The 27,090-nt window shown below is 36.6% G+C and overlaps 3 protein-coding genes across 4 annotated transcripts; 2 read left to right on the forward strand and 1 right to left on the reverse strand.

Moving 5' to 3' along the window:
- Positions 1 to 202: 202 nt before the first annotated feature.
- On the reverse strand, positions 203 to 16,592 carry pex1 (peroxisomal biogenesis factor 1). 2 transcript variants are annotated; one of them, XM_067411599.1, is made up of 24 exons: positions 16,149 to 16,592; positions 15,880 to 16,020; positions 13,952 to 14,035; positions 13,495 to 13,609; positions 12,722 to 13,407; positions 12,431 to 12,550; positions 12,223 to 12,346; positions 12,039 to 12,139; positions 11,877 to 11,968; positions 11,629 to 11,761; positions 9,720 to 9,816; positions 9,443 to 9,613; positions 9,198 to 9,352; positions 8,345 to 8,531; positions 8,099 to 8,259; positions 6,852 to 6,986; positions 6,704 to 6,768; positions 6,470 to 6,612; positions 5,139 to 5,242; positions 4,871 to 5,047; positions 4,016 to 4,246; positions 3,683 to 3,877; positions 737 to 867; positions 203 to 600 (listed from the first exon to the last, which is right to left on the reverse strand). In XM_067411599.1, exons 1-24 carry the CDS (start codon positions 16,254 to 16,256, stop codon positions 522 to 524), a joined length of 3,735 nt encoding a protein of 1,244 aa, XP_067267700.1. In that variant the 5' UTR covers positions 16,257 to 16,592; the 3' UTR covers positions 203 to 521. The 2 variants fall into 2 exon arrangements, with proteins under 2 accessions (XP_067267700.1, XP_067267701.1); XM_067411600.1 differs by lacking the exon at positions 13,952 to 14,035.
- Positions 16,593 to 16,885: 293 nt separating this feature from the next.
- otud6b (OTU deubiquitinase 6B) lies at positions 16,886 to 19,263 on the forward strand. The gene is made up of 7 exons (XM_067412102.1): positions 16,886 to 17,119; positions 17,252 to 17,394; positions 17,513 to 17,614; positions 17,694 to 18,006; positions 18,371 to 18,432; positions 18,539 to 18,645; positions 18,727 to 19,263. Exons 1-7 carry the CDS (start codon positions 17,050 to 17,052, stop codon positions 18,809 to 18,811), a joined length of 882 nt encoding a protein of 293 aa, XP_067268203.1. The 5' UTR covers positions 16,886 to 17,049; the 3' UTR covers positions 18,812 to 19,263.
- Positions 19,264 to 21,655: 2,392 nt separating this feature from the next.
- On the forward strand, positions 21,656 to 24,941 carry lrrc69 (leucine rich repeat containing 69). The gene is given in 8 exon segments (XM_067361762.1): positions 21,656 to 21,835; positions 22,117 to 22,243; positions 22,347 to 22,419; positions 22,510 to 22,705; positions 22,783 to 22,854; positions 22,949 to 23,050; positions 24,296 to 24,475; positions 24,834 to 24,941. Coding segments are annotated over 8 exon segments (1,038 nt in total).
- The last annotated feature ends 2,149 nt before the right edge of the window (positions 24,942 to 27,090 follow it).

Consider the following 27,090-nt stretch of genomic DNA (forward strand, 5'->3'; position numbering starts at 1 on the left):
GGATATACCCATCCATCCATCCATCCATGATTCTATCTATCTAGTTTTCCCATCCATCCATCCATCCATCCATCCATCCATCCATCCATCCATCCATCCATCCATCCATCCATCCATATACTCAGCATGTACAATGTTTCTTAGCCACTGGAGAAATTATACAGGCATCACAATTACAAGAAGAATTGTCATTTATTAAAAAGTTCTTTAATTAAATATTTAATGCATATATACACATTTGTTTTCTTTAGATTATATTGCGAAAGCAGCTAAGCAAATTTAGCAAACATGTCACTTGAAAATTATCTTTAAATTATTTTTTCAGTGCTACTGAATTCAAGTCAATTTCCTCAATCCCTCTACTTAGCATGAAAACATTGTAAGTATACATTTGCTCTTGAGGCGAAAAGTAGAAAAGCCCAGAATGTGTGACACCAGTCGACAGTAACACACATCAAAATCTCAGCAAAAAAATTTGCTTTCTAATGCCCTGAGCTGTATTAATTTATCCAAGGCTCTCATTACGCCAAGGTCACCCGCTGACCGGCTTTAAACGAAGCAGTTCTCTTGCCTTCGTTTGAGGCTCCGAAAGACTCATATCTGCATAACAGAAGGTGAAAACCAACACAAATATGTGATTCAGCAATGCAGTGGTGTGAACGTGGTTACAGTATATTTCAGGTGGTTTATTTGAGTGAAAGTGTGTTTGTGAAATGTGAAAAAACAGTGAACTCACAGTTCAGTGTATCTCCTCCAGTCTTCTCTGCTGACAGATGCTCTAGTGTTAGCCAAAGCAGTGGTCAGGTGAGTTTGGCATATGAGAGAGCCAGGCTTACTGGGGCCAGCTTGCACCAGAGATGATTCATCCTATGAACACAGAAGAGCAGCAGATCTCATCTACTGAGCAGATACACACTCCAACACAGTCTTCTGGATATATGGGTGGATGGGAAAACTATATATCTAGAATCATGGATGAATGAATGAGAAAACTATAAATAAAATCATGTATGGCTAGAAAACTAGGTAGATGGAATGATGGATGCCTGGGAAAAACTAGATGGATGGATGGGAAAACTATATAGATAGAATCATGGATGGATGGATAGATGGATGGGAAAACTATATAGATAGAATCATGGATGGATGGGAAAACTAAAGATAGAATCATGGATGGATGGATGGATGGGAAAACTATATAGATAGAATTGTGGATGGATGGATGGATGGATGGATGGATGGATGAATGGATGGGAAAACTAAAGATAGAATCATGGATGGGTGGATGGGACAACTATATAAATAGAAACATGGATGGATGGATGGGACAACTATATAGATAGAATCATGGATGGATGGGAAAACTAAAGATAGAATCATGGATGGATGGATGGGAAAAATATAGATAGAATCATGGATTGATGGGAAAACTAAAGATAGAATCATGGATGGGTGGATGGGACAACTATATAAATAGAATCATGGATGGATGGTTGGATTGGACAACTAAATAGATAGAATCATGGATGGATGGAAAACTAAAGATAGAATCATGGATGGGTGGATGGGACAACTATATAGATAGAATCATGGATGGATGGGAAAACTAAAGATAGAAACATGGATGGATGGATGGGACAACTATATAGATAGAATCATGGATGGATGGGAAAACTAAAGATAGAAACATGGATGGATGGATGGATGGATGGATGGGACAACTATATAGATAGAATCATGGGTAGGTGGATGGGACAACTATATAAATAGAAACATGGATGGATGGATGGGACCACTATATAGATAGAATTATGGATGGATGGGAAAACTAAAGATAGAATCATGGATGGATGGATGGGAAAAATATAGATAGAATCATGGATGGATGGGAAAACTAAAGATAGAATCATGGATGGGTGGATGGGACAACTATATAAATAGAATCATGGATGGATGGTTGGATTGGACAACTATATAGATAGAATCATGGATGGATGGTTGGATTGGACAACTAAATAGATAGAATCATGGATGGATGGAAAACTAAAGATAGAATCATGGATGGGTGGATGGGACAACTATATAAATAGAATCATGGATGGATGGATGGATTGGACAACTATATAGATAGAATCATGGATGGATGGAAAACTAAAGATAGAATCATGGATGGGTGGAAAACTAAAGATAGAATCATGGATGGATGGAAAACTAAAGATAGAATCATGGATGGGTGGATGGATGGGAAAACTATATAGATAGAATCGTGGATGGATGGATGGATGGATGGATGGGAAAACTATATAGATAGAATCGTGGATGGATGGATGGATGGATGGATGGATGGATGGATGGATGGGAAAACTATATAGATAGAATCATGGATGGATGGATGGATTGGACAACTATATAGATAGAATCATAGATGGATGGAAAACTAAAGATAGAATCATGGATGGGTGGATGGATGGGAAAACTATATAGATAGAATCGTGGATGGATGGATGGGAAAACTAAAGAGAGAATCATGGATGGATGGGAAAACTATATAGATAGAATCGTGGATGGATGGATGGATGGATGGATGGATGGGAAAACTATATAGATAGAATCATGGATGGATGGAAAACTAAAGATAGAATCATGGGTGGGTGGATGGGACAACTATATAAATATAATCTTGGATGGATGGATGGATTGGACAACTAGATAGAATCATGGATGGATGGAAAACTAAAGATAGAATCAAGGATGGATGGATGGATGGGAAAACTATATGATAGAATCATGGATGGATGGGAAAACTAAAGATAGAATCATGGATGGATGGATGGGAAAACTATATAGATAGAATCATGGATAGATGGATGGAAAAACTATATAGATAAAATCGTGGATGGATGGATGGATGGATGGATGGGAAAACTATATAGATAGAATTATGGATGGATGGGAAAACTATATAGATAGAATCATGGATGGATGGATGGATGGATGGGAAAAACTATATTGATAAAATCGTGGATGGATGGATGGATGGATGGATGGATGGATGGATGGATGGGAAAACTATATAGATAGAATCATGGATGGATGGGAAAACTATATAGATAGAATTGTGGATGGATGGATGGATGAATGGATGGGAAAACTAAAGATAGAATCATGGATGGGTGGATGGGACAACTATACAGATAGAATCATGGATGGATGGGAAAACTATACAGATAGAATCATGGATGGATGGGAAAAATATATAGATAGAATCATGGATGGATGGAAAAACTAAACATAGAATCATGGATGGGTGGATGGATGGGAAAACTAGATAGAATGATGGATGGATAGAAAAACTATAGATAGAATCATGAATAGATTTGTGGATGGATGGATGGATGGATGATAGATGGGTAGGGAAACGAGGGATATAGCAATGATTGGAAAACTGAATGAATGGATGGGAAAATTAGATAATACTGGATGGAAGTAGGGTAAAAACTAGATGGATGAATGAATGGATGGAAGAATGAATGGATTAATTGGAAAATTAGATAGAATGAATGGATAAATAGATGATGGATGAATAGGTAAACTACATGGATATAATGATGGATAGACAGGAAAACTAGTTATTTAAATTGATAAATGGATAGATGGACAATGTACGAGGAAGGTAACTGACCGTGTTTTTGCGGTAACTATTCTTAACAGTGCTGACTTCTGCTCGGAGGCGTTCAGACTGCTCATGGGTCAGTTCCTGAAAGCCTTCTTGCAGACAGGACATAAAAACAGGGGCATGACAGGAGCTTGGATCCCTCATTGATGCCCCTGTCAGGTCGGGGGCGGTAGAATTGGGTCCAGACAGGCACTGAGAATTCTGGGAGCAGAATAAACAGAACAGAATGTGACAGTCTCATAAGAAGCCCAAAAGTATGAAATCATAGTAGTTGGAATGTAATATAATGAATTATTTGTAAATATAACATTTGTAAATTTCTGTATTTGTAAATCTCACCAATTCAGACAGAGACTGGTTATCCAGTTCAGACTCAAAGGAGCTACCGAAGTAAAGGCGCCAGATGTTGTGACGTGGGTCCTCAGGTGGGAGTTCACTGGGGTCCAGCAGAACCATAGAGTGCTCCAGCCCTGCGTCCCCCTCCCCAGCTGAGTCATCTGACCCGCTGCTATGGTTCAGGAAGATCAGGGAGGAGAGGCTGACATCACTGTCTGACCCTGAGCCCAAATCCTTTAAAACAGCAGAGAGAGTCTGTAAATTAAGCCATGATGTACTGACTACTTTTTATATCATTTCTATATCTAGGGTAGTTATAGACTCGTATATTGACCAGGCCAGTTATTCAGATGATATCGGAGCATTTTGAGATTATCAGTGTTGATTTCATTTTTGAACACTGAAATTAACACTTTTTTTCACAACTGTTTTCCACTTTGATAGTAATAAGAAAAGTTTCTTGAACACCAAATCAGCATATTAGAATGATTTCTGAAGTATCATGTGACACTGAAGACTGGAGTAATGATGCTGAAAATTCAGCTTTGCCATCACAGGAATAAATTACATTTTAAAATATAATATATTTAACTAATTTGTAATAATTCGTAATAGCAGTTGCTTTAACTAATTCATAATAATATTTTGCAATATTACTGTATTTTGGGCATATGAGTCTTCTTTCGAAAACATTTCAAAATCTTACCAACCCCAATCTTTTGAACATTAGTGTATATGTTGACCACTGGTCTTTAGATATGGACATCCGCCACTGAAAAACCCATGTAGGTCAACCACTAACCATGTGATTAGGTTTGTAAATGTATGGGTCAATGTTTGAGTTTGTGTGTAACATACATGAAGAAGGTTGGGCCCCAGGCTGCTATGGATCGCTTCTAGCTGGGCGTTATAGAGAAGGGCCTTCAGGTCGGCTCCAGTGAACAGCTCTGTTGCCACAGCAATCTGCTCCAAGTCCACATCTGCAGCCAGTGGCACAGAATGAGTCAAAGCCCTAAGGATCTCCAGCCGTGCCTCCTGAAGGACATATACGTATCAGTGAATTAATATTGTAGATCTTTTAGGTGTAAAGATGTTAAACTGATGTGCGCCAAAACAACATGCTGACCCGATCAGGAGGAGGGCAGTAGAGAGACTTGTCCAGTCGCCCAGGTCTTAAGAGAGCAGGATCAATCAGGTCAGGCCGACTGGTGGCAGCCAACACATACACCCCTGGAAAAAGAAACTATGCAGTGATTTTAAAGATCTCACAAATACAATAATGTAATCTTTTAAATATAAAAAAAAAAAACACCCCAGATATTTCACAACAACCTTGAACAACAATTCTGAAGTCAAACAATTGGCTTTGCTTTACAGTCTCAGGTGTCTTGGTGTTTTTGTGATTGGAAAAACAAACTGTTTTTTTTTTTTTTTAAATTTAGGATTAGATGGTAGCAAGATAATTTATCTAAGTTAATCTACTGATATTGATGATGTCGCTACAGTATAAGCAATAACCACAGTAGAATTAAAAGCAAGAAAATGAAACCTCTCACAGTTGTCCTTGAATGAACATTACATGCAAACATTAAGCAGTTTTAACAGTGTTCAGTGGTTTTATATACTATTATTTTTTAAATTGTAATATAATTACAATGTTTTTATTAGAATAACTTTTATGTTTTTAAAATTATGTTGTCACTACAGGACTAATGAGCAAAAGGTTGATTTAAAATGGTGGAAAAACTTGGTGACTTTATCATATAAATACACTACCGTTGAAAAGGTTGATTAAAAAAAAGAATAATTTTTTATTAAGCAAGGATGCATTAAATTGATCAAGTGACAGTAAAAACATTTTGGTAACAATTCATTTTAAGGTGAATTATGCAAAATTACAAGTAACTAACCTAAAAACCTAAATGTAACTTTATAGTAAGTACATGTAGTTAATTAATATAACTGAGTAAGTACAATGTAACTAAGACACTTTAAATAAAGTCTAATCAAGTTTTCTATTTCAAATAAATGCTGTTCTTTTGAGCTTTCTATTCATCAAAGAATCCTGAAAAACGTCTTTCCACAAAAATATTAAGCAGCACTGTTTTCAACATTGAGAAAATTATGAGAAATGATTCATAAGCACCAAATCAGCATATTCGAATGATTTCTGAAGGATCATGTGACACTGAAGACTGGTGTAATGATTGAGACTTCTTTCAAAAAGAAAATCTTACCAACCCCAGTCTTTTGAACAGTGGCATATATATAAACCTTAACCTAATTTTTTTTGAATTAAAAAAAAAAAAAAAAAAACAGTCCATGGACATTTTATTTTGTCAACTACCCATTTACTCACAGATCAACAAACTGAGAGCATGAAGCAGATAAAAACGGATCAAACTCAGGTTGACCCCAGATAAAAGTGTGAGCGTTTGATCTTCAGTCCTGACGTACCTGTCAGTCCTTCCACTCCGTCCAGCTGAGTAAGTAGCTGATTAACCACACGGTCAGTGACCCCTGTGTTGTCATGTCCTCTTCGAGGGGCCAGAGAGTCAAACTCATCAAAGAACAGTATGCACGGCTTAGCTTGTTGAGCCCTGCAGCAACACAAGCACACATTTGTTAACACATTTGTTTGACTCTAGTAAACTGCTACTTTATTTCATAAAGTAGAGCATTCAGACAGACCTCTGAAACACATCTCTAACTGCCTGCTCACTGGCACCAATATACTTGCTGAGGAGTTCGGGACCCTGGAGAAACACATAGCACATCACAATACATCAGTGCATTGGAATTTTGTCAATACACATACTTTATGTAAACTTTTCCTTACCTTGATGCTGATGAAGTTCATGCCACTCTCTTTGGCCACAGCTCCAGCCAGTAAAGTCTTGCCTGTTCCAGGAGCTCCATAGAGCATCACACCGGAGCACTGACGCAAGGGCAGACTGGAGAAGAGCAGCGGGTACTGAACACAACATGACACATCAGACTATTACTTCAACCACACATGAATAGGGATATATAATAGAAAATCTTTGGTTAAAACTGTGAACTCTATGTCCGTCCCAGTCATTATGACTACTGGTAAATGGTTTCTGTCGTAGAAATCAGTTTATTGAATGTATTTATGAATTTATTGATGAATTAATATTTTGAATTAGTGGGTTTAAACAATTCTATTTATTAGGGTCTCAAATAACACTAAAAAACGGCCTGAGCAGTGATATTTTAGTATCATTGATATAATATTACACTTTCTGTTCATTTTAGAATTGTTTTTGTTTTAACTTTAATTTTTATTAAAACTTTTAGTAACTTTGTTGTGTTTATGTCATTTTTTAACATTCATGTCACATTTTTCTGTCTATATAGTTTTTATTAATTTGTATTTAATAGTTTTAGATTATTTAGATTTAACTATTTCTGGTAAAATAAAATGAAAATGATAAATGTTTCCTTGGCAGCTAGTCATTTCATATTTCATTTTATTTCAGTTAATGTTTATTTTGTTTTAATGACACTGGTCCTAAGATTTGAGAACAGATAGATCATTATTATCATCCTGGCTTGTTAGCAACACATGCAGTCACAAAAATTCTCTACAGCAGAGCCAAACTTGAAACGTTTTGAATCAAAACAATTCCACGACTTAAGATTTTTTTCTTTTTTTACTAGCAGACTGAAGATGTTAAAGTTTGACACTGCCCTTTGCCACAGATTTGTGACCAGTCTAGTTGATTCACCTAATCTTCTAAACTAAACATAAACTGGATTTTTTAGTTGGGAAAAGCTGGTCTTACACTTAAATGAACAAAAAAATAATAATGTCTACACACTGAAATTAAACCTGCAAAATGTATTTATAAACAGTGCAACATTTTACCAGTCAGGTCTTCATCAGGGACAAGCTGTAATTTAAGCTGTAAATTCAGTGTGCGGACATTATTTTTCTTTGTTTAGTTATTATTATCTTTTTGTCCTTCACCTGAGCCCAATTTGGGTTTTGGATGTTCACATCTTTTTTGTATTTTATTTCTTACTCTGAAATAGACACTTTGTGCACAATAGCTGTCATACCTTAGCTGGCAGCAGTATGATGTCCATCAGGAGCTGACGTGCCTGATGAAGTCCCCCAATACGCTCCATGCCGGCCCCAGTGGGAGTCTGCAGCTGAGCCCCCCAGAGGGAGGGTGGGGTGAAGCCCTGAAGGGCCTGTTTGAAGTCCTTATAGCTCAAATCTGTTTAACCAGAAAGCTTAGATTTAAAAAAAAACAAAAAACAGCTGAATCACAGAAAGATATAAGCACTTGCCTTCAGACTTGCCTTCAGAGTTGCCATTGTTTCTGCTGTGTAGAGTGTTGGCATGGATGGCCCTCTCGAGCAGCAGGTTCAGGTCTTGTGCCATGAATCCCTCTGTTTCTTTGGCAACACTGTCCAGGTCAAGAGTAGTTTGACACTCCTGGAAGTTCTTTTTGAATGTCAAAGACCTCAGAATCTCAACCCTTTGAGCCTATAAAGAGAAACCATCCTTTTAGTCTTTTTTTTTTCTTCAAAAAACAAATAAAAAAAGCATACAGGAATAAAACTAGTCTTGTGTAGTCAGACTTTCTGCTATAGGTATAAAGTCTGGTCCACACTGCAACTTGTTTTGGCAAGGATTCAATAAGAGGAACATCACAAACTTTAGCAAATACAGTGAATTTCTCTTCTAAATAGTTACCGTTGTAGCCACCTGGGAATGCAAGTCCAAATTGTTTGTTATATTGCAGTAGAGCTGCATGATTAACTTAATAAACATGAAATTAAGATATAGCTTAGTATAAAAATGAAGAAAATAAGACAGCGATAATTATAAGTATTGTAATATTAATGTTTTTTTTAAAAAAATCTTAAATACTTTATTGTACATTGAAATATTACAGTAGTAATTTTGTTTATATTTTTATTAAAATTATTGTCATCATTATTTTTTCTTAAATATTTAGTACTTTATTTACAGTCAAATATTACAATAGTAATTTGTTTATTTTGTTTAATATATTTATTAAGGAATAATAATAATTATTATTAGCACAGTAAACCTGGTACTTTTCAAATCACAATTGCAATTTTTCTCAGGAAAATCACAATTAGATTTTTGTACCCTAATCGCACAGTCCTAGATTCATGAACCCACCTGATCTGGTGTTTGGATCTTGCAGAAGCTTTGGAAGAAGTGTGAACCCTGCACCGCAGTCAGAGTCTGATGAAGGGAATGCTCATTCTGTGCTGTGACCATCAGAGCTATGAGGCTGGAGCGCACCACCATCTCATCTACCAAATCCCTCAGACCTGAGGAGAACATGCAAAGTAAAGATGCCCATCAGATGATTCCTCACAGAGATGTATGTAGAGCCAGGCACATCTGTTATGATGTCTTACTCTGTGCTATGTGCTGCCGCAGTACGGCCTCTGGCCCATGCTCATGCTCAGGTGAGGTCGCAGCGCCGGTCAAGTGATCCAAGTCATCCAGCAGGACTACTGAGGGTTGTCTCCAAACTGCCTGCTCGAAAACCTCTTCTAACCTCTGTCTGATTGTGTCTGCTCTCTTGCCTAACAAATTCATTCATAATATCGAGAAATATGATTGATAAAAGACAAAAACATAATCTAAGTTGGAATATATAGCAAAACAGGTCAGTCTAATTTTCTTGCCTACCTTTCAGTGCCTTGCAGTCCACAACTTGAATGTGGGCATCCAGCTCTTCACTGGCTTTTCGACACAGCGCTCTAGATAGAGACGATTTTCCACTGCCCTACAGAGAAAAGCAGGAAATTCATCACATACATCCTCTTTTCATTCATTCATTCATTCTTTTCACAATAAAAGTCAACACCTTGATTGTTATCTGAATTTCCAAAAAAGTTACAAAATTTGACCAAACATTTTGGAGCGATCGCTACATTTCTCCACTCAACAATGTAAAATTCCTTCTTCGAACGCCACCCGAAGTTGAACTAACAACTCATGCAGAAATGTTTAACTAGTTAATTTCTAGTTAATGTTTAATTAGGATGCATTAAAGTGATCAAAAATGACAGTACCCTTTTATGTATAATGTTACAAAAGATTTCTATTAGAAATAAATGATGTTCTTTTGAACTTTCTAATCATCAAAGAATTCACCATGTATCCACAAAAATATTAAACAGCAACTAATTTTAACTTTGATAATAATAAGAAATGATTCTTAAACAGCAAATCAGCATATTACAATGATTTCTGATGTGACACTGAAGACTGGAGTGATGATGCTGAAAATTCAGCTTTGCCATCACAGGAATAAATTACATATTAAAGGTGCCGTAGAACGTCTTTCAAAAGATGTAATATAAGTCTAAGGTGTCCCCTGAATGTGTCTGTGAAGTTTCAGCTCAAAATACCCCATAGATTTTTTTATTTAATTTTTTTAACTGCCTATTTTGGGGCATCATTAACTATGCGCCGATTCAGGCTGCGCGGCCCCTTTAAATCTCTTGCTCTCTGCCCTCCCAAGCTCTCGACTATAAGTGCAGTTATACAGTGCATAAACAAAGTTCACACAGCTAATATAACCCTCAAATGGATCTTTACGAGACGTTCGTCATGCATACTTCATGCCTGCTTCGGATCATGCGAGTATAGTATTTATTTGGAAGTTTACATTTGATTCTGAATGAGTGTGAGGCTGTGCTCTGTGGCTAACGGGCTAATTTTTCACTGTTGGAGAGATTTACAAAGAATTAAGTTGTGTTTATGAATTATACAGACTGCAAGTGTTTAATAATGGAAATAGCGACGCCTCTTGTCTCCGCGAATACAGTAAGAAACGATGGTAAATTTAACCACATTTAACAGTACATTAGCAACATGCTAACGAAACATTTAGAAAGACAATTTACAAATATCACTAAAAATATCATGATATCATGGATCATGTCAGTTATTATCGCTCCATCTGCCATTTTTCGCTATTGTCCTTGCTTGCTTACCTAGTCTGATAATTCAGCTGTGCACATCCAGACGTTCAGCCATTGTGTAATGCTTGAACATGGGCTGGCATATGCAAATTCTGGGGTCATACATATTAATGATCCCGACTATTACATAACAGTCTGTGTTATGTTGAGATTCGCCTGTTTTCCAGAGGTCTTTTAAACAAATGAGATTTATATAAGAAGGAGGAAGCAATGGAGTTTGACGTAACTCAACGTATGTCTTTTCCATGTACTGAACTCTTGTTATTCAACTATGCCGAGGTAAATTCAATTTTTGATTCTAAGGCACCTTTAAAATATATTAAAATAGAAAACTTTTTAAAATTGTAATAATATTTTACAACATTACTGTTTTTACTGTATTTTAACCAAAAAATGCAGCATTGGTGAGCATGAGAGACTTATTTTAAAAACATTAGAAAATATTACCAACCACAAACTTTTGAACAGTAGCAAACCTATCGATATGATCCTAATAAATGTTCTCTGGTGATAATCGTACACCTGCAAAAAAAATACTGTAAAATATTAAGTAGAAGTATCCCACATCTGACTCTGAAAGGACCACATCATACATGTGTGAAGGTTACCTTTGCGCCTGTGATGAGCAGAGCTCCACCCCTCAGTCCACGTCCTGTGGAGAGCAGCTCACGCGACAGAGGACCTCCCATTAGAGCGTGAGAGATGTGCTCGAAAGCAGACCTGCTGATGTCCTCTACCCCACTGAGCAAACAAATTCAAATATCACAAACAACAACTGACTCAACAGAAAGTAAATTCTGCTATGAATATTAAAACACATTGGTATTTCCTGTTTTTAAAAAGAATACAAACATACCCAAGAGAGCTGAGGGAAGGAAAGCCAAGATACAGATCTTCATTATCATCATCAGAGCCACTGTGGTCAGAATCTTGAGGTTCTCTCACAATCTAAACAGAGATTGAGCTGGTTTGTTGAGAAAATAAAAAATAATTCTTAAAATGATATGTGACTTTATACCTGCACGTCTGTTTTCTTTAGTAAACTGGATGATAGAAAGAACATCTCATCCTCTTGCTGTTGCTCTGGTTTTAGCACAGTCAAGACAAACTCTTCTTTTCCTGAGATGAGAGAAAATTCCAGAACAGCCTGTAATAATTGTATTATGATCGAATACATACATTTTAATGGTTCTTTCTCACACCTTCAGCACAGGGTAAGAGAATGACATTAGAGCGTCCTGTCAGACAGGTCAAAGGTTGATGACTCTGAGCATGCAGCCAGTTGAGGAATGCAGTTTGAATATCTTCTTCTTTTTCACTTTCTGCCTGCAAACAAAAAAGGGAATAATTTATGATGCAATATTTTCATAACCTGACAACATAAAGCATTAGTCTTATAGAAAAACTTACCAAAGGTTGTACTGGTCGAACCATGACTGCTTCTGCTACTCTTGGCAATGATTTCAAAGGCTGAATCCTCACAGCCGAATGAGGCTCTATCCTTAAACGCCTCTGCAGCACCTTTGGGATCTACAACGACAAAAAATTTAACTAGATTTGAACTAGGAATGCACAATATTTCTGTACTATATTGTTTATTAGCATATATTATTATTTTTTTCATGCGTTTGTATTGTTTGAATACAAAATAAAGAATATTTCTATGATACATTATAACTGAACTTGAATGTAATAACTTACCCAAACCTTCCCAGAGTAAATTTCTTCACATTTACTGAATTTCTGGTCTTCCTGCAGCCTTTTAATATTGTGACAAAGCATCCTGACCACAACAGCGTTCTCCTTACATTCCTCTGCGTCATTCCCTTTGTGAGGTCCATCTCTGATTTTCTTCTTCTCCATGGCCTGCTTGACTTTCTCCCTGAGTTCTTTAGGAGAAAGGATCTTTGAAAGTCTACCGTATGTTAAGGCAGACTGCCCTGGATTCCAGTTCTCTTGGTCTTGCAGGTTCCATGGCAGTATATGAACATCTCCGTGACATGAGCCTAAATGGCTGACAGAGCTAGGAGGGGTTCCACATGTTCTGAGGATACAGTCTTTCAGGATGGTGGGAATTGTAGGAACTGCAAGATTTTCTTTTGAAGGCTCAAATCCTCTTGTAAACAGGTATCTAACCAAGCTTTTCAGATCAGCTATACCTCCCCAATGGCCTTCATTCGGACTCTCCAGATGATCACCGAGGGGTTCCCGATGGACGATTGAGCTGGAGGAAGATGTGACATCAACGTTCTGGTGTTGCAGATGTTGGCTTGGCTCCACTGATTGAGTTTGTTGTAGTTGTTCATTTCCTGGATGTAGTTTTGGGGAGACAATGAGCTCAGTGAACTGCTCCAGCCGGCCGTAAGGAACAGATGGAGACAGGGATGCTAAAAATAAAATATTAGTGTAAAAGAATCAGTTCATTCCCAACGACAACTTCAACATGACAGACTTTTAAAATAGGGCTGCCTGACCTATCCTGATATAGATGACAGTATGCTGGTCCACCCATACAGGGAACACACCATCACTGAAGACCACTCGGATCTGATCCAGGAGTCGCTGCTCCAGAGCAATGCTGTGCAGCTCCTGGAACAAAGTTCAATCAAATTTTTGACTGAAAAGACATTCACAACACATTTTACTTGATCTAATGTATTTGTATAAAGTAAAAAAGTGTATTCAATGAGAACAAATATAGGATGAGACCTTTTTTATCCAGCATGGAATTGATTGGGTCAATAAATGTTGACGTTTCATACCAAAATCGAGCCAGTAATGTGTATTATGAAAGAAAATATGGTCCATTTAGATTTCAAGTAGGCTTTGAAAGATGTGTAATTTCTATTTATATGCATCATAATGGACATATATCGCTATAACATCTGCGAGGGACTGAAGACAGAGGTAACTGATTCCACTGTGGCTCACCAGGATCTCCCAGTCATCCGGAGACAGAGGCTCTACGAACACCTGCTGCACTGACTGCACCTGATGACATGGCCGCAGATAGCCCTAAAACACATCACAACCATGTTACATGTATCTAGATCAGTGGTTCTCAATCTTTTTGACTCCAAGGCCCCTCATTGTCCATAGCAATATTCAAAGGCCTCATGACTTTTCCAGTTGTTCATTAATTAAATTGATAAGGATTATGGATTAGGATTTTTACTGACAATTTATACCTGTTAGAATATTTTAGAGCTTGGCATAACTAGAATGTATATTTATAAAATATATAAAAAATGCCCATGGAGTTAATCTGCATGGCTTTTCCAGGTCTACAAATCACACTTTTAAAATTAGGCATATATACAAAGACTATAGAATAACACAAGACGTGTCACTCGTATTGTTTTGAATGGGAGAAAGTGTAACGCGCAATATGGTGGAATAAGTCCCGCCTTCTAAATAAGAGCCAATCGCCGACTGGTAAAGTCATCGCGTCACTGCAGCAGCCGTTAGAAGCACCGGTTTCTATAGAAACTGTCAAGACGCGCGCCTCTGAAACATGGCAGAAGAGACGCGCATTTAGGTCTGCGCATGCGCATTAGCTTGATCCAGCCTAAAAAAATACAGTTTTTTTGTCATGATTCGAGCGTTTGGATAAAACATTTATAAGACAGCCGTTGTCAGATTTCATTGGTGATTTCAAATATGAAATTACATTTCAAGGTAAGGTTGGCGAACAGTTTTGAAGAATTTGATGTTTCCCCATTCAAAGAGATAGGGCATGATGCCCAGGATCAGCCCAGGATGCCCGAGAGGCGTTTCAAAGATGGCCGCCGAGTGAAATGACTTGTCTTAAAGGGACTTTGATATACAGGTTTTTCCATACAAAACTGAAATAAAATATGACATATCTTAATTTTTAGTTGTTTTATTGTCTTTTATTGTGCTTGAATTGTCTTATTTAAAATAATCTTGAGGCCCCATTGCGGGCCCCGGGGCCTGGTTGAGAACCAATATCTACAGCCACGCTCCAACAAATCACTTCTTGGACGTATGCAACATATCTTAAAGGATTAGTTCACTTTCAAATAAAAATTTCCAGATAATTTACTCACCCCCATGTCATCCAAGATGTTCATGCCTTCTTTCTTCAGTCAAAAAGAAATTAAGGTTTTTGATGAAAACATTTCAGGATTATTCTCCTTATAGTGGACTTCAATGGCCTCCAAACAGTTGAAGGTCAAAATTACAGTTTCAGCGCAGCTTTAAACGATACCAGATGAGGAATAAGGGTCTTATCTAGCAAAACGATTGATTATTTTCGAAAAAAATACAACTGTATATGCTTTATAAACACAAATGTTCGCTTTCCAAGTGGTTCTGCCAAAACCGCACTTTCGTATTCTTCAAAAAGCTTACACTGTATTTCCGACACCCTACTCTACTTACGGAACGAACGCAGCACCAGTTCCATTTTTTCCGTAAGTAAAATAAGGAAAACGTAGGACATACAGTGTAAGCTTTTTGAAGAATACGAAAGTTCAGTTTTGGCGGAACCACTTGGAAGGCGATCATTTGTTTATATAAAGCATATACAGTTGTATTTTTTTTTCGAAAATGACCGATCGTTTTAAGACCCTTATAAGATAAGATAAGACCCTTATTCCTCATCGTTTAAAGCCCTTTGAAGCTGCACTGAAACTGTTATTTTGACCTTCAACTGTTTGGAGGCCATTGAAGTCCACTATAAGGAGAATAATCCTGGAATGTTTTAATCAAAAACCTTAATTTCTTTTTTTCGACTGAAGAAAGAAGGACATGAACATCTTGGATGACATGGGGGTGACTAAATTATCTGGAAAATTTTATTTGAAACTGAACTAATCCTTTAACCAGTAACAAACCTGTTCTCCCTCCTTGAGTCCAAGTTTCTCTCCCAGCTGTCTGCTGATCTCAACTCTTTCCTCTGGACCTGAAGACCTGGACCTGGTCCAGCTGAGGAACACGGGTGCAGAAACACCCCATGACAGCTCCAGGATCTGGTTCTGACATCACATTAGTGATACATGACTCTTAAAACATTCAGAACTTTACATATGATGGAACATAAACATACAGTACAGTGGCGGACTAGTATTGGCATGTATTATAAAGCAGCTATCTAGACACGAACCTCATGAAGACAGAGATGAGTGGCTAAGTTTGATGACAGCTGAAGAAAGCAGTTCTTGGAGTTATTGAAGACCAGAGAGACAGGTTGAATCCCTTGGCTTCCCAACATTGCCTGCAAGGTTGCAGAAACCTCGCTCCTACTACAAAATTATCGCTTATTGAAGTTACTTTGTGGTGTTAAATTCAGCATGCTAGAACTGTCAACATGAATTGCACGTCAGACATTATGAGCCCATGGAGTTTATCGATCAGTCGTAAGCGCTGTTAAAGCGAACATTTTCGATTAGCTGCGTCTCGCAGTGTTGCCAAATTTAACTAGAAAAACAATCAACAAAGACTGATTAAACAAGTCCCAAAGGCGATTAATCACATAACAAATTATCTTGGAAAAAAGCTTTAAAAAGCTGCAACCCACGAGTATCTATTTTTATAAGTTACTTTTTAAATAAACAAGCACCAAGTTGCTTATATTAAGCGGTCATGGCAACACTTTAGCAACTCGACAGTGGTTTCAAAATAATTGCATTTATCAAGAAATTTCGGTGAATAAATATTTAGCTGCAAAATAAAACACCGTTTTAATGTACTGTGTAAATCACTGGTTTAAGTTAGTGTAAATTACTGGTTATATTATATTATACCATTATATTAAAATACCTAAAAGAAAAAGGTCCAGCGCTCTACGACTTTTATTTTGAAATGTTGAATTTCCGGATGTATTCAGTTTCTGTGTTCCCATTGAATCCATGCGTTTGACTTCCAGATCAAATGAAATGAAAATCAACTGACTTCAATGAGCAGAAATTAATTCAGTCCTTGCTGGAAAATAAGTGAAACGAATAATGTGTTTAGATCCATTTTAGTAAATATTTTATTGCTCTGAATATTTAGTTAATTTTGACATGGAGGAAGTGGAGACAGCAGAGGAGCTGTTAGCCAAACAGCATCGCAAGGAAAAGAAAGACCTGCAAGGTAAGACAACATGTCACTATTATATAAATCTTCCCTTTGAAATACCACAAAATGCATGAGACTGTGTGCGTTAAGAAACGAAACACAAAAGTGGAAACAATTCCAAATATAGATGTATTTTTCATGTCATAGCAAAAATACAAACTATGAAAACTGCTGTTCCCAAAAATGATAAGAAGAGGAGGAAACAGCTGACAGAAGACATTGCCAAACTAGAGGCTGAACTCAATCAAAAACACGAAAATGAGCTCAAACAGCTTCAGAACTCTTCCTCGGTAGGTAAAATGATGAAGATGTTGTTAGATGTTAAAACACCCTACTTAGACTCCAGATACATCAACTAGATACACATGACTGCAGCTCACTCATTCTCATATCATGGATTGTTCCAAGGTGGAGGAGGTTTCAAATGCATTGGATTCTGTGAGTTTAGCAAATGAGGAAAAAACTGATCCAAGCAAGCAAAGTCGGTCATCTAAAGCCCAGAAGAAACGGGTGAGTTCTTTGTCATATGAGGTGGCTGTACTTAAGTCTATTTTGAAAAACACAAAAAAAAAATTCCATGTTTTTTCAGGAGAAAAAGGCTGCTCTTGAGAAGGAGCGGGAGGTCCGGATTGCTGAAGCGGAAGTGGAGAATCTCAAAGGCTCCCGTCATCAGGAGGGTCTGAAGCTGAGACAGAAGCTGGTGGAGAGGCACCTGCAGATCAAAGAGATCTCCTCTGATGGTCACTGCATGTACCGCGCCGTGGAGGATCAGCTGACGGAGCGGGGCGGCTCAAACAGCCTTAAAGAGCTTCGGGCTCAAACAGCTCAGTACATGAGGAGCCATGCAGATGACTTCCTGCCGTTCCTCACTGACCCCAATTCAGGAGACATGTACACTGCAGGTAAATGCCATACTCTTCAGTGGATAGATAGATATTGATCAAAATACAGTAATACAAAAATGATGAAAAATGATTACAATTAAACTATTTTCTATTTTAAAATGTAATTTATTCCTGTGATGTGAATTTTCAGCATCCATTATTCCAGTCTTGAGTGTCACATGATCCTTCAGAAATCATTCTAATATGCTTATTTTGATGCTCAAGGAACATTTCTTATTGTCAATGCTGCAAATAGCTGTGCTGCTGATTTTTTCCAGGATTCTTTAATGAATAGAAAGTTCAATAAAAGTTCAATATTCATAATGTCTATATAAATGCTTGTTGCATTCTGTTGGTAACTGAAGATTATTTTTTACTTTAGATGAGTTTGAGAAATACTGCAATGATGTTGCAGACACAGCTGCTTGGGGTGGACAGTTAGAGGTAAGAATACCAGCCATCTATCCCAACAACAAAACATTAACAAGTCATAATCCACCAGCCATTTGCTTAATTTTTGATTAATATTTTTATATTTTCTCCATGACAGTTAAAAGCCCTTTCGCAGGTCCTCCAGCTACCGATAGAAGTCATTCAGGCAGAATCCCCCTCTATTATCATTGGTGAAGAATATGACAAGCCACCAATTACACTAATGTAAATAACTCAACTCAATATTCTGTGCATTCTGTACAATCCCTACTGCTGTACTGAATTTTGTTTCACTTTCTCTTTCAGTTACATGCGGCATGCTTATGGTCTTGGTGAGCACTACAACTCTGTGGAGCCTCTGAAAGATTTGGCAAATGAGGAAGAAGGCTGACCCAGTCACTGACACGCATTAATATATGCATCTGTGCATAATTACCCTGTAGAAACAGACCTTCTGGAGTTTGATTCCATTTTGCTAGGATGAGCGGAATTGAGGTTGTTCAGTTGAGTTGCTCATAGAAGATGCTGAAATAACACATGCTGGTGACTTCAGTTGCAGTGGACAAGCTTAATGAAATAGTACATGTTTTGGATTGATAGTGTTATTTAAGAATAAACTGCTATGTGCTTTGTGTTATTCTTGGAAAACTGCATATCTGCAAGTAATTTGCTCCAAGAGGTGCTTGGATCATGGTCATGCTTACTTCATTGAATAAAAAGAACTTCAATGTCAAAAAAATTCTGTCTTAAATCACAGCACATTGGACAAATACAGTCTCCCTCTTTAAAACAGGGATTTGGACCAACAGAAAAAAAATACAGTAGTACCCAGTTTCACAGACAAGGCTTAAGCTTAGTCTCAGACTAAAGTGCATGTTTGAGCTGTTTTAACTGAAGGCAACTTGCACTGACATCTTAAAATATCAGTGCCATTTTTTTTTTTTTAGTCTCAGAATGCACACCAGTAAGGTTTTTTTTTCTAAGCCACGTTTATAAAAGCTACTTAAATGTCCTAATTTAATTAAGGCATAATCCCAAGGATGCAAAGTCTGCAAATCCCTGCGTAATTTGGCTACTTTTAAATTGTTGCTGCAGGTTTAAGGTTTGACATATTGCATAAATTATACACACACACACACACACACATATATATATATATATATATGTGTGTGTGTGAGTGTGTGTGTGTGTATAATTTATGCAATATATAAATATATATATATATATATACAGTACAGTCCAAAAGTTTGGAACCACTAAGATTTTTAATGTTTTTAAAAGACGTTTCTTCTGCTCACCAAGGCTACATTTATTTAATTAAAAATACAGTAAAAACAGTAATATTGTGAAATATTATTACAATTTAAAATAACTGTGTACTATTTAAATATATTTGACAAAGTAATTTATTCCTGTGATGCAAAGCTGAATTTTCAGCATCGTTACTCCATTCTTCAGTGTCACATGATCCTTCAGAAATCATTCTTAATATGCTGATTTGCTGCTCAATAAACATTTATGATTATTTTCAATGTTGAAAACAAAGTTGTGTACTTTTTTTTTTTAGGATTCCTTGATGAATAGAAAATTCAAAAGAACAGCATTTATCTGAAATACAAAGCTTCTGTAGCATTATACACTACGGTTCAAAAGTTTGGGGTCAGTAATAATTTTTATTTTTATGAAAAGAAATTAAAGAAATTAATACTTTTATTCAGCAAGGATGCATTAAATCAATCAAAAGTGGCAGTAAAAACATTTATAATGTTACAAAAGATTAGATTTCAGATAAACACTTCTTTTGAACTTTCTATTCATCAAATAATCCTGAAAAAAAATATTGTACACAAATATTTTGTACAATTGTACACATTAAATGTTTCTTGAGCAGCAGATCAGCATATTAAAATAATTTCTGAAGGATCATGTGACACTGAAGACTGGAGTAATGATGCTGAAAATTCAGACTTGCCATTACAGGACTAAATTACTTTGTGAAATATATTCAAACAGAAAACAGTTATTTTAAATTGTAATAATATTTCACAATATTACTGTTTTTACTGTATTTTTAATTAAATAAATGTAGCCTTGGTGAGCAGACGAAACGTCTTTTAAAAACATTAAAAATCTTAGTGGTTCCAAAATTTTGGACTGTACTATATATATATATATATATATATATATATATATATATATATATATATATATAGGTAGCGAGGTGGGGGAGAGAGGGGGACGGGATCAAGAAAGTGCCGCAAGCCAGGATGCGAACTTGGGTCGCCTGAAGTGCATCGATGCTATATGTCATTGCGCTGCCCACAAGGCTATCGGCACCGACCATAGTTTAAATTGGACTGCAATTCTTGTATTGAAATATTTTATATTCTGCCAATGATAAAACTGTGCTAGATGTTAAGTTTTGTGATCACTACAAAATAGTGATTTTCATTTTGCATAACAATCACTGTAAAATATATATTTTAAGTATGAGGATGGCATGTTTTGTGTTTTGATATTTGTGATATGGTTATTGGGCTAGTTTTGTTACATTGACCTGGCAACTCTGCCTAATCCTGGCTTAATCTTAGCCTAGTCTGTGAAACCAGGCCTAGAGGTTAGACTGTAGCCAGCAACCAAAATCACATAACTTCCTAATAATTTTGACCTTCTAATCAATGGATATACAATTCATTGTAGTGAAAAACTATTTATGATAACAACTGTTAATTTTAATGACTAAAAATGATATTTAGCTGTTTGCACATAACCCTGTAACTACATGATTTCTCCCATTAAAACAGAATGGAAATTCCATACAATTATGAAGAAATAACATTTGGACAAAAGCATGATGAAATGTCATTCCGTTAAAAATTAAGTAATGTAACGTTAATCACACAAATCAGGGAGCTAACAATCTTTAGCCATTTAGGATATTCAAATCGCAAATGAGTAGATAAAAATGCTCATATAATTAGTTTGCCTTTGACAATCAAGATTTGACAACCTTTCACTGAGCATTTGCTGAAAGATAAAATACTTTTAAAAAGCTTTTAATTACCTATTTTGTATAATATTCGTGGAAAGTGCCAAACATCTTCAGTATCGAGGCGCCAATGACAGCCTGTTATACTCGTGCTAGTCCAACAGGCGGCGCCAGTGGACTTAGTCAAGTTGCGGTGCATCTCCATGGAAACGTAGGGAAAGTTAAAGGTGACGATGTTATTGTCAAATGGCTAATGATTCAATTATCAGCTGAGCTTTAAAAACGAAATCAAACTCGCTTAATTTAAGTTCTAGGAAAATTATAGATCTTCCAGAAGTTTTTGCGAGGCTTACATGGATTGTTAAATTAAAGTTGAATAACAACAATCTGTCGAGTCTGCCGTCTGAACTGGTGTGTTTACAGAAGGTGAGTTCAGACACATCTGTACAATAGCATTGATTTAACAATAATATATCATTAATCTGTGATAGAGCCAAAAAATGTGTTCAAAACTTACCATTGTAGTAAAGTTGCTAGTCATAATTGTGACCCAATGAGCAACAAAGAAGTTTAACCAACAATAAAACTGTAATTAGAAAGACCATGACAACTGAATTATTGCAAAGCCAAAATAGTATTTCAATCTAGATAATGTAATTAGTTTTAATGTTTTCATAGTTTGTACATTTATTAATGTGCATCTTAAGTTGACAGAGCTCAATCTGGGAAATAATGTTCTTGAGGAGATTCCATCTGTGTTAAAACACCTCTGCTGTCTTAAAAAACTTTATTTATATGGGAACAAAATCAGCCATTTGTCATCAGAGGTGCTGGGTAAGTTAACTCTATTTATTTATATATATATATATATATATATATATATTTTTTTTTTTTTTTTATTGAACTGGGTTTTAGTACTGTTTTTATGTATTTTCAGAGGGTCTACCAAACCTTGTGCTTCTCAATTTGAACCACAACAGAATCAAAGTCATTCCTGCAGAAATTAAAAAGTAAGATGAATCAAGTCTGTTAAAACTGACCTATTTCACACTTTGATAATTGATTATCTGATTTTTAAAACGTTTGTTGTTTATTTGCAGTCTGTGTAGTCTAAAGAGCATCAGTGTCACAGACAATCATTTGCAGCAGATTCCAGCTGAACTGGGCTTGATGAAGAGTTTGACTGAGATTAACTTCACTAATAATAAACTGACTCAAATACCACAGCAGCTATACAATTTATCACAGCTGAAGAAGTTGTACTTGGCCCGAAACAACCTGACAGAACTACCAGAGGCAAGAGTGATGATTTTCACCATACTTAACCCATTCTTATGTCTATTAGTTTAATATGTGTCCGTTCTTTGCTTTAGGGTGCTCTTGGTTGGAAAAATCTGAAGATCTTAGATGTTGCCGGAAATCGATTATCAGTGTTTCCAGTTGGCGTAAGTGTTTCGTTAAAAGTTTTTGTTATTTATAATGTTTGTTCAGTGTTTCATTGTTCAATATTTTAATGATGTTTTTCTCTTTAATGTTTAGTTTCAGTTTCTCACATTGGAGGAACTGTTCTTTGAAGGAAACAGTTTAGTTCAGTTCACACTGATGGAGTCCATTCAAGAGAAAGAAGTCCTCTCATTAAAAGTAACTTTTGTTATGATTATTATTATTACCTCTTTTAAGAGTAGTGATTGTTGATGAACAATGTCAGTGTCTTGTACTGCTATACCATGTTTATGGTATGTTGTATCTTGAGATACTAATATATTTTTCATTAATATTTTGAATTTGTTTTTATTTGTATATTTCCAGTTTTCATTTTAATTTAAATTGACATTTTTAGTAATTTTGTTTTATGTTTTTGACAAGTAATGAAAATGTTTTTTTATGGTTTTGTTTTTTTTTAGTTTGTATTCACACTTGGCAGATTTGGTTCAATTTAAACAAACTCTGGTGCAATTACTCTGTTAGGGCAGTTCATTTGAACAAGTGTGAATGTTGCCATCCAAACCCTAGTGCGCACCAAACGAGTTCGCTTTCAAACAAACTCTTGTGCAGTTCGACAGAAACTAAACAAAAACAGGACTTGATGTCACGAGATGCGATCCTGAAAAGGTCTGCGTCTGAAAGCTGACAAATGCTGCCTTCTGAGGATGCACACTCCAATGCATCAAGGCATGTCCGAATCCAATAGTTATCTTCACTTCCTGTCTCCTGGGATATCTTCATCTGATTGATTTTTGTAGGCAACATACTGTAGATGTATCCTTCACTGTCTTTGATATCCCACAATCCTGTGTGTTCCATTCCGTGACTGTTGAGCTAAAAAATAAAGATGGCATCTGAAGGCTTTGGTTGGAGATCAATTTGTACAGTAAATGCCCATTTTTGACCAATGTTTTCTGCTTTTGAAGTCATGTCTAGCATGAAATTACTATTAAAGTAATTAAATATTGGCTTAGTTATCAACAAAGCTCTATTTTGTTGTAGATCATTAAACCGTTACAGAAGTGCCTCAGAAGTCTGTCTGAAATCAGTTTAGTGAGGTACGTTTGTGCACAAACGCTGCCTGCAAAGTCAAAGCTTTCGTACACAGCCCTGGTTTTTCATTGTCGCGATGTTGCCCGTTACAGTTCGGTACAGGCTTGAAACCACGTCTCCACACACATCTTCGTTTGTATGTGTTACGGAGGAGTTTTGACTCCTTAAAACATTTTAAAAGCTCTTCGTGAGTTCTTAACCACACTACAAATGTGAACACACACTTGGTTAACTATAACAACCCAGGTACCTTTCCCCCCCTCAGAAAATCAATAAAATTAAATAAAATGTTTTACTTTTAACCATAACTTTTCCATACTGGAGCTGATTGTAGTTTAATGTGTTCAGGAACTCTCAGCGAGACTCATCCTCCAGGAGAGCACTAACAAGTTCTCAGTGGTGTCAAGAGCTCTGCCAACATACCCAGAGCTGAAGGACATGCTGTCTCAATGGGGTCAGTGTGTCCTGTGCTCACAGCCCTTCCTCACAACTTGGCTGGAGTGTGTGCGTTTCATCAACACCAAGAAGGTATCAGTTCATTCTGCATATCACTTTACCATACCACCAATGTTTAGCATTCAGTACCTGTGGCAATAAATGCAAAAAAAGTGGTGCTGCAGTAGTTAAGACTGGCCGGACTTGCTTTTTCGGTACATTATATGTATTTAATATGCATCAGGTGCATAAATGACATTGCTGTTTGAATCAACAGATTAACAGGGTCACAATTTAACTTTATGCCCCCAATAAGTGAATATTATCAAGAACAACAATGAAAAACAATCTACTTTTGTTCTGCATGATCCACATTGCATGTCAATAAAAGTACAACAGAATATTAGACTTTCCTTTAGTAATCTGAATCTGTTCTTTTGTCTTTGAACAGCACATGGGGATGAAAAGCTCACAGTCTATTCCAGTGAGAGTTTTGCTGTGCTCTTACAACTGCTTCAACAGAGATGACCACCAGTACTATGGGCTTGTACGATTGTAAATTAAAAACTTGTTATTTTTTTTAGTTTTAACCCATGACTGATCATGATCTAAATCTGTTTATTATATAGAATGAATATTTGATGATTTTGCAATACACCAGCAGATGGCAACATTTGATCACTGACATTCTTTGATCTGACTGTCAGATCTGAGTTGAATCATTCCAGTCAATTTTTTTTTTTTGTAAATATCTCCCAATAATGCACATCAGTATCCTTCTATACTAGATTAAAATGCCACTTCTTTTTCTTTATCCTTTACATTTAAAAAAAGTAACTTTTTTTTCATTACAGTAAAAAGAAATGTTCTATTTTAATCATGTTTAAAGGATTAGTTCAATTCAGAATTCATGATAATTTACTCACCCTCATGTCATCCAAGATGTTTATGCCTTTCTTTCTTCAGTCGAAAAGAAATTATGATTTTTGAGGAAAATATTCCTGGATTTTTCTCCATATAGTGGACTTCAAGGGCTACCAATGGGTTGAAGGTCCAAATTGCAGGTTAAATGCAGCTTCAAAGGGCTCTACAGCCGAGGAATAATGGTCTTATCTTGCAAAACGATCAGTCATTTTCAGAAAAAAAAACAAAAACAAATTATATATACTTCTTAACCACAAATGCTCATCTTGCACTGCTCTACGATGCACCACACATTATGTAATCATGTTTGAAAGGTCACATGTGTCGTAGGGCGAAAAACTCCATCTCATTTTCTCCTCCAACTTCAAAACAGTCCAACATCATTGTTTTACCTTTTTTTGTAAAGGGCATTTGACTTAGTCTTTGCACGTTCACTTTGTAAACAATTTGCCTACGTCATGCGTGACCTTTCCAACGTGATTACGTAATGCGTGGTGGATTGCAGAGCAGTGCAAGATGAGCATTTGTGGTGAAAAGTTTTTTTTTTTTTTTTTTTTTTTTTTTTTAGAAAATGACTGATCGTTTCACTAGATAACACCGTTATTCTTCTGCTGGGATCATGTAGAACCCTTTGAAGCTGCATTTAAACTGCAATTTGGTCCCATTGGTAGCTGTTGAAGTCCACTTTATGGAGAAAAATCCTGAAATTTTTTCCTCAAAAACCATAATTTATTTTCAACTGAAGAAAGAAAGACATAAACATCTTGGATGACATGGGGGTGAGTAAATTATTAGGAAATTGAACTAATCCTTTAAGTGCACAATATGACTATTGGTAGTCATTATACATTTTCCCCAAGTAATCTGAAGCACGCCGCCACATTTTGATATTTTTTCCATTAGTATTTTTGTCCTTTCTATAGTCTGGCTTTATGCTTGCCATTATAATTCCCCACAATGAATGCACTCCTTACCTACCCTCTGTTTGGGCCAATGGCATCTGTTCTAACCTGAGAGGAAACTTCATCTCTCCAAATTAATTTCTCATGCAGGCCTCCTGAGCTCAGAGCAGAGTCTACCGAGTTGGGCCTGATGAATAATGCAGCAGGTTTAATTGCAAAGCCAGAAACTAATGACTTTGGACTGGTTAACAGCAGGGGAACCATACATCTCTGCAAACTGAATGAAAAATCAGTTCAGAAAAAAAAGAAGGGGGGAGAAAACGCTAATTGATGAATAATTAAAGCTTGAGCTACAGGGCATAATTGTGACATTTTGTTTCAATCAATTTAGAAGTGCGGGGAAAAGTGCACTTAGGAAACTAATGGTGACTGTGTGGATGTCCACTGAAAAGTGCCAAGAGACTCAGTCGTTTATTATACAGCCCTCAGTCAAGCTCAGCCATTATTCTAGAGCAGTTGCCTCAATTTCCAAGTGATTGTGCACTTGGCGGGCGTTAATGCGCCTCACAAATGGTATATGGACTCCCTGTGAAAGGAGGAGAGGAGATAGTGTAAACAAGTCTGTTTCAGTCTGATGTTACTAAATTACATTCTTTGGAGGCAAATGCACCAACAAGCAGAAAGCTGTCAGGAGAGCCGCCCGCTCGGCCATGATAAGACTGTATTGTATTCTAACGTCAGCAAAATCAATCACAAGACAAGGCTCTCAATATAGCACTTCCTGAACCATCCCATGTATTACGATCTCAACTGTCTTTGTAAATCATCAGACCATTTGTTCATGGTTTGGCACGTTGATGAAAAATCAGTTACGTTTGATCC

Source organism: Chanodichthys erythropterus, chromosome 15 (genome assembly GCF_024489055.1).
Source record: "Chanodichthys erythropterus isolate Z2021 chromosome 15, ASM2448905v1, whole genome shotgun sequence".
NCBI classification, from domain to species: Eukaryota; Metazoa; Chordata; class Actinopteri; order Cypriniformes; family Xenocyprididae; genus Chanodichthys; species Chanodichthys erythropterus.

Coding starts and splice junctions, on each gene's coding strand:
- pex1 (XM_067411599.1), bottom strand. CDS start 16,256: ATGTTGGGAAGCCAAGGGATTCAACCTGTCTCTCTGGTCTTCAATAAC. Junction 12,347..12,430: donor TTCGACCAGTACAACCTTTG/GTAAGTTTTTCT, acceptor TTTTGTTTGCAG/GCAGAAAGTGAAAAAGAAGA. Junction 6,987..8,098: donor TCATACTGCTGCCAGCTAAG/GTATGACAGCTA, acceptor TGTTGTGTTCAG/TACCCGCTGCTCTTCTCCAG.
- otud6b (XM_067412102.1), top strand. CDS start 17,050: ATGGAGGAAGTGGAGACAGCAGAGGAGCTGTTAGCCAAACAGCATCGC. Junction 17,120..17,251: donor GGAAAAGAAAGACCTGCAAG/GTAAGACAACAT, acceptor TTCATGTCATAG/CAAAAATACAAACTATGAAA. Junction 17,615..17,693: donor CTAAAGCCCAGAAGAAACGG/GTGAGTTCTTTG, acceptor ATGTTTTTTCAG/GAGAAAAAGGCTGCTCTTGA.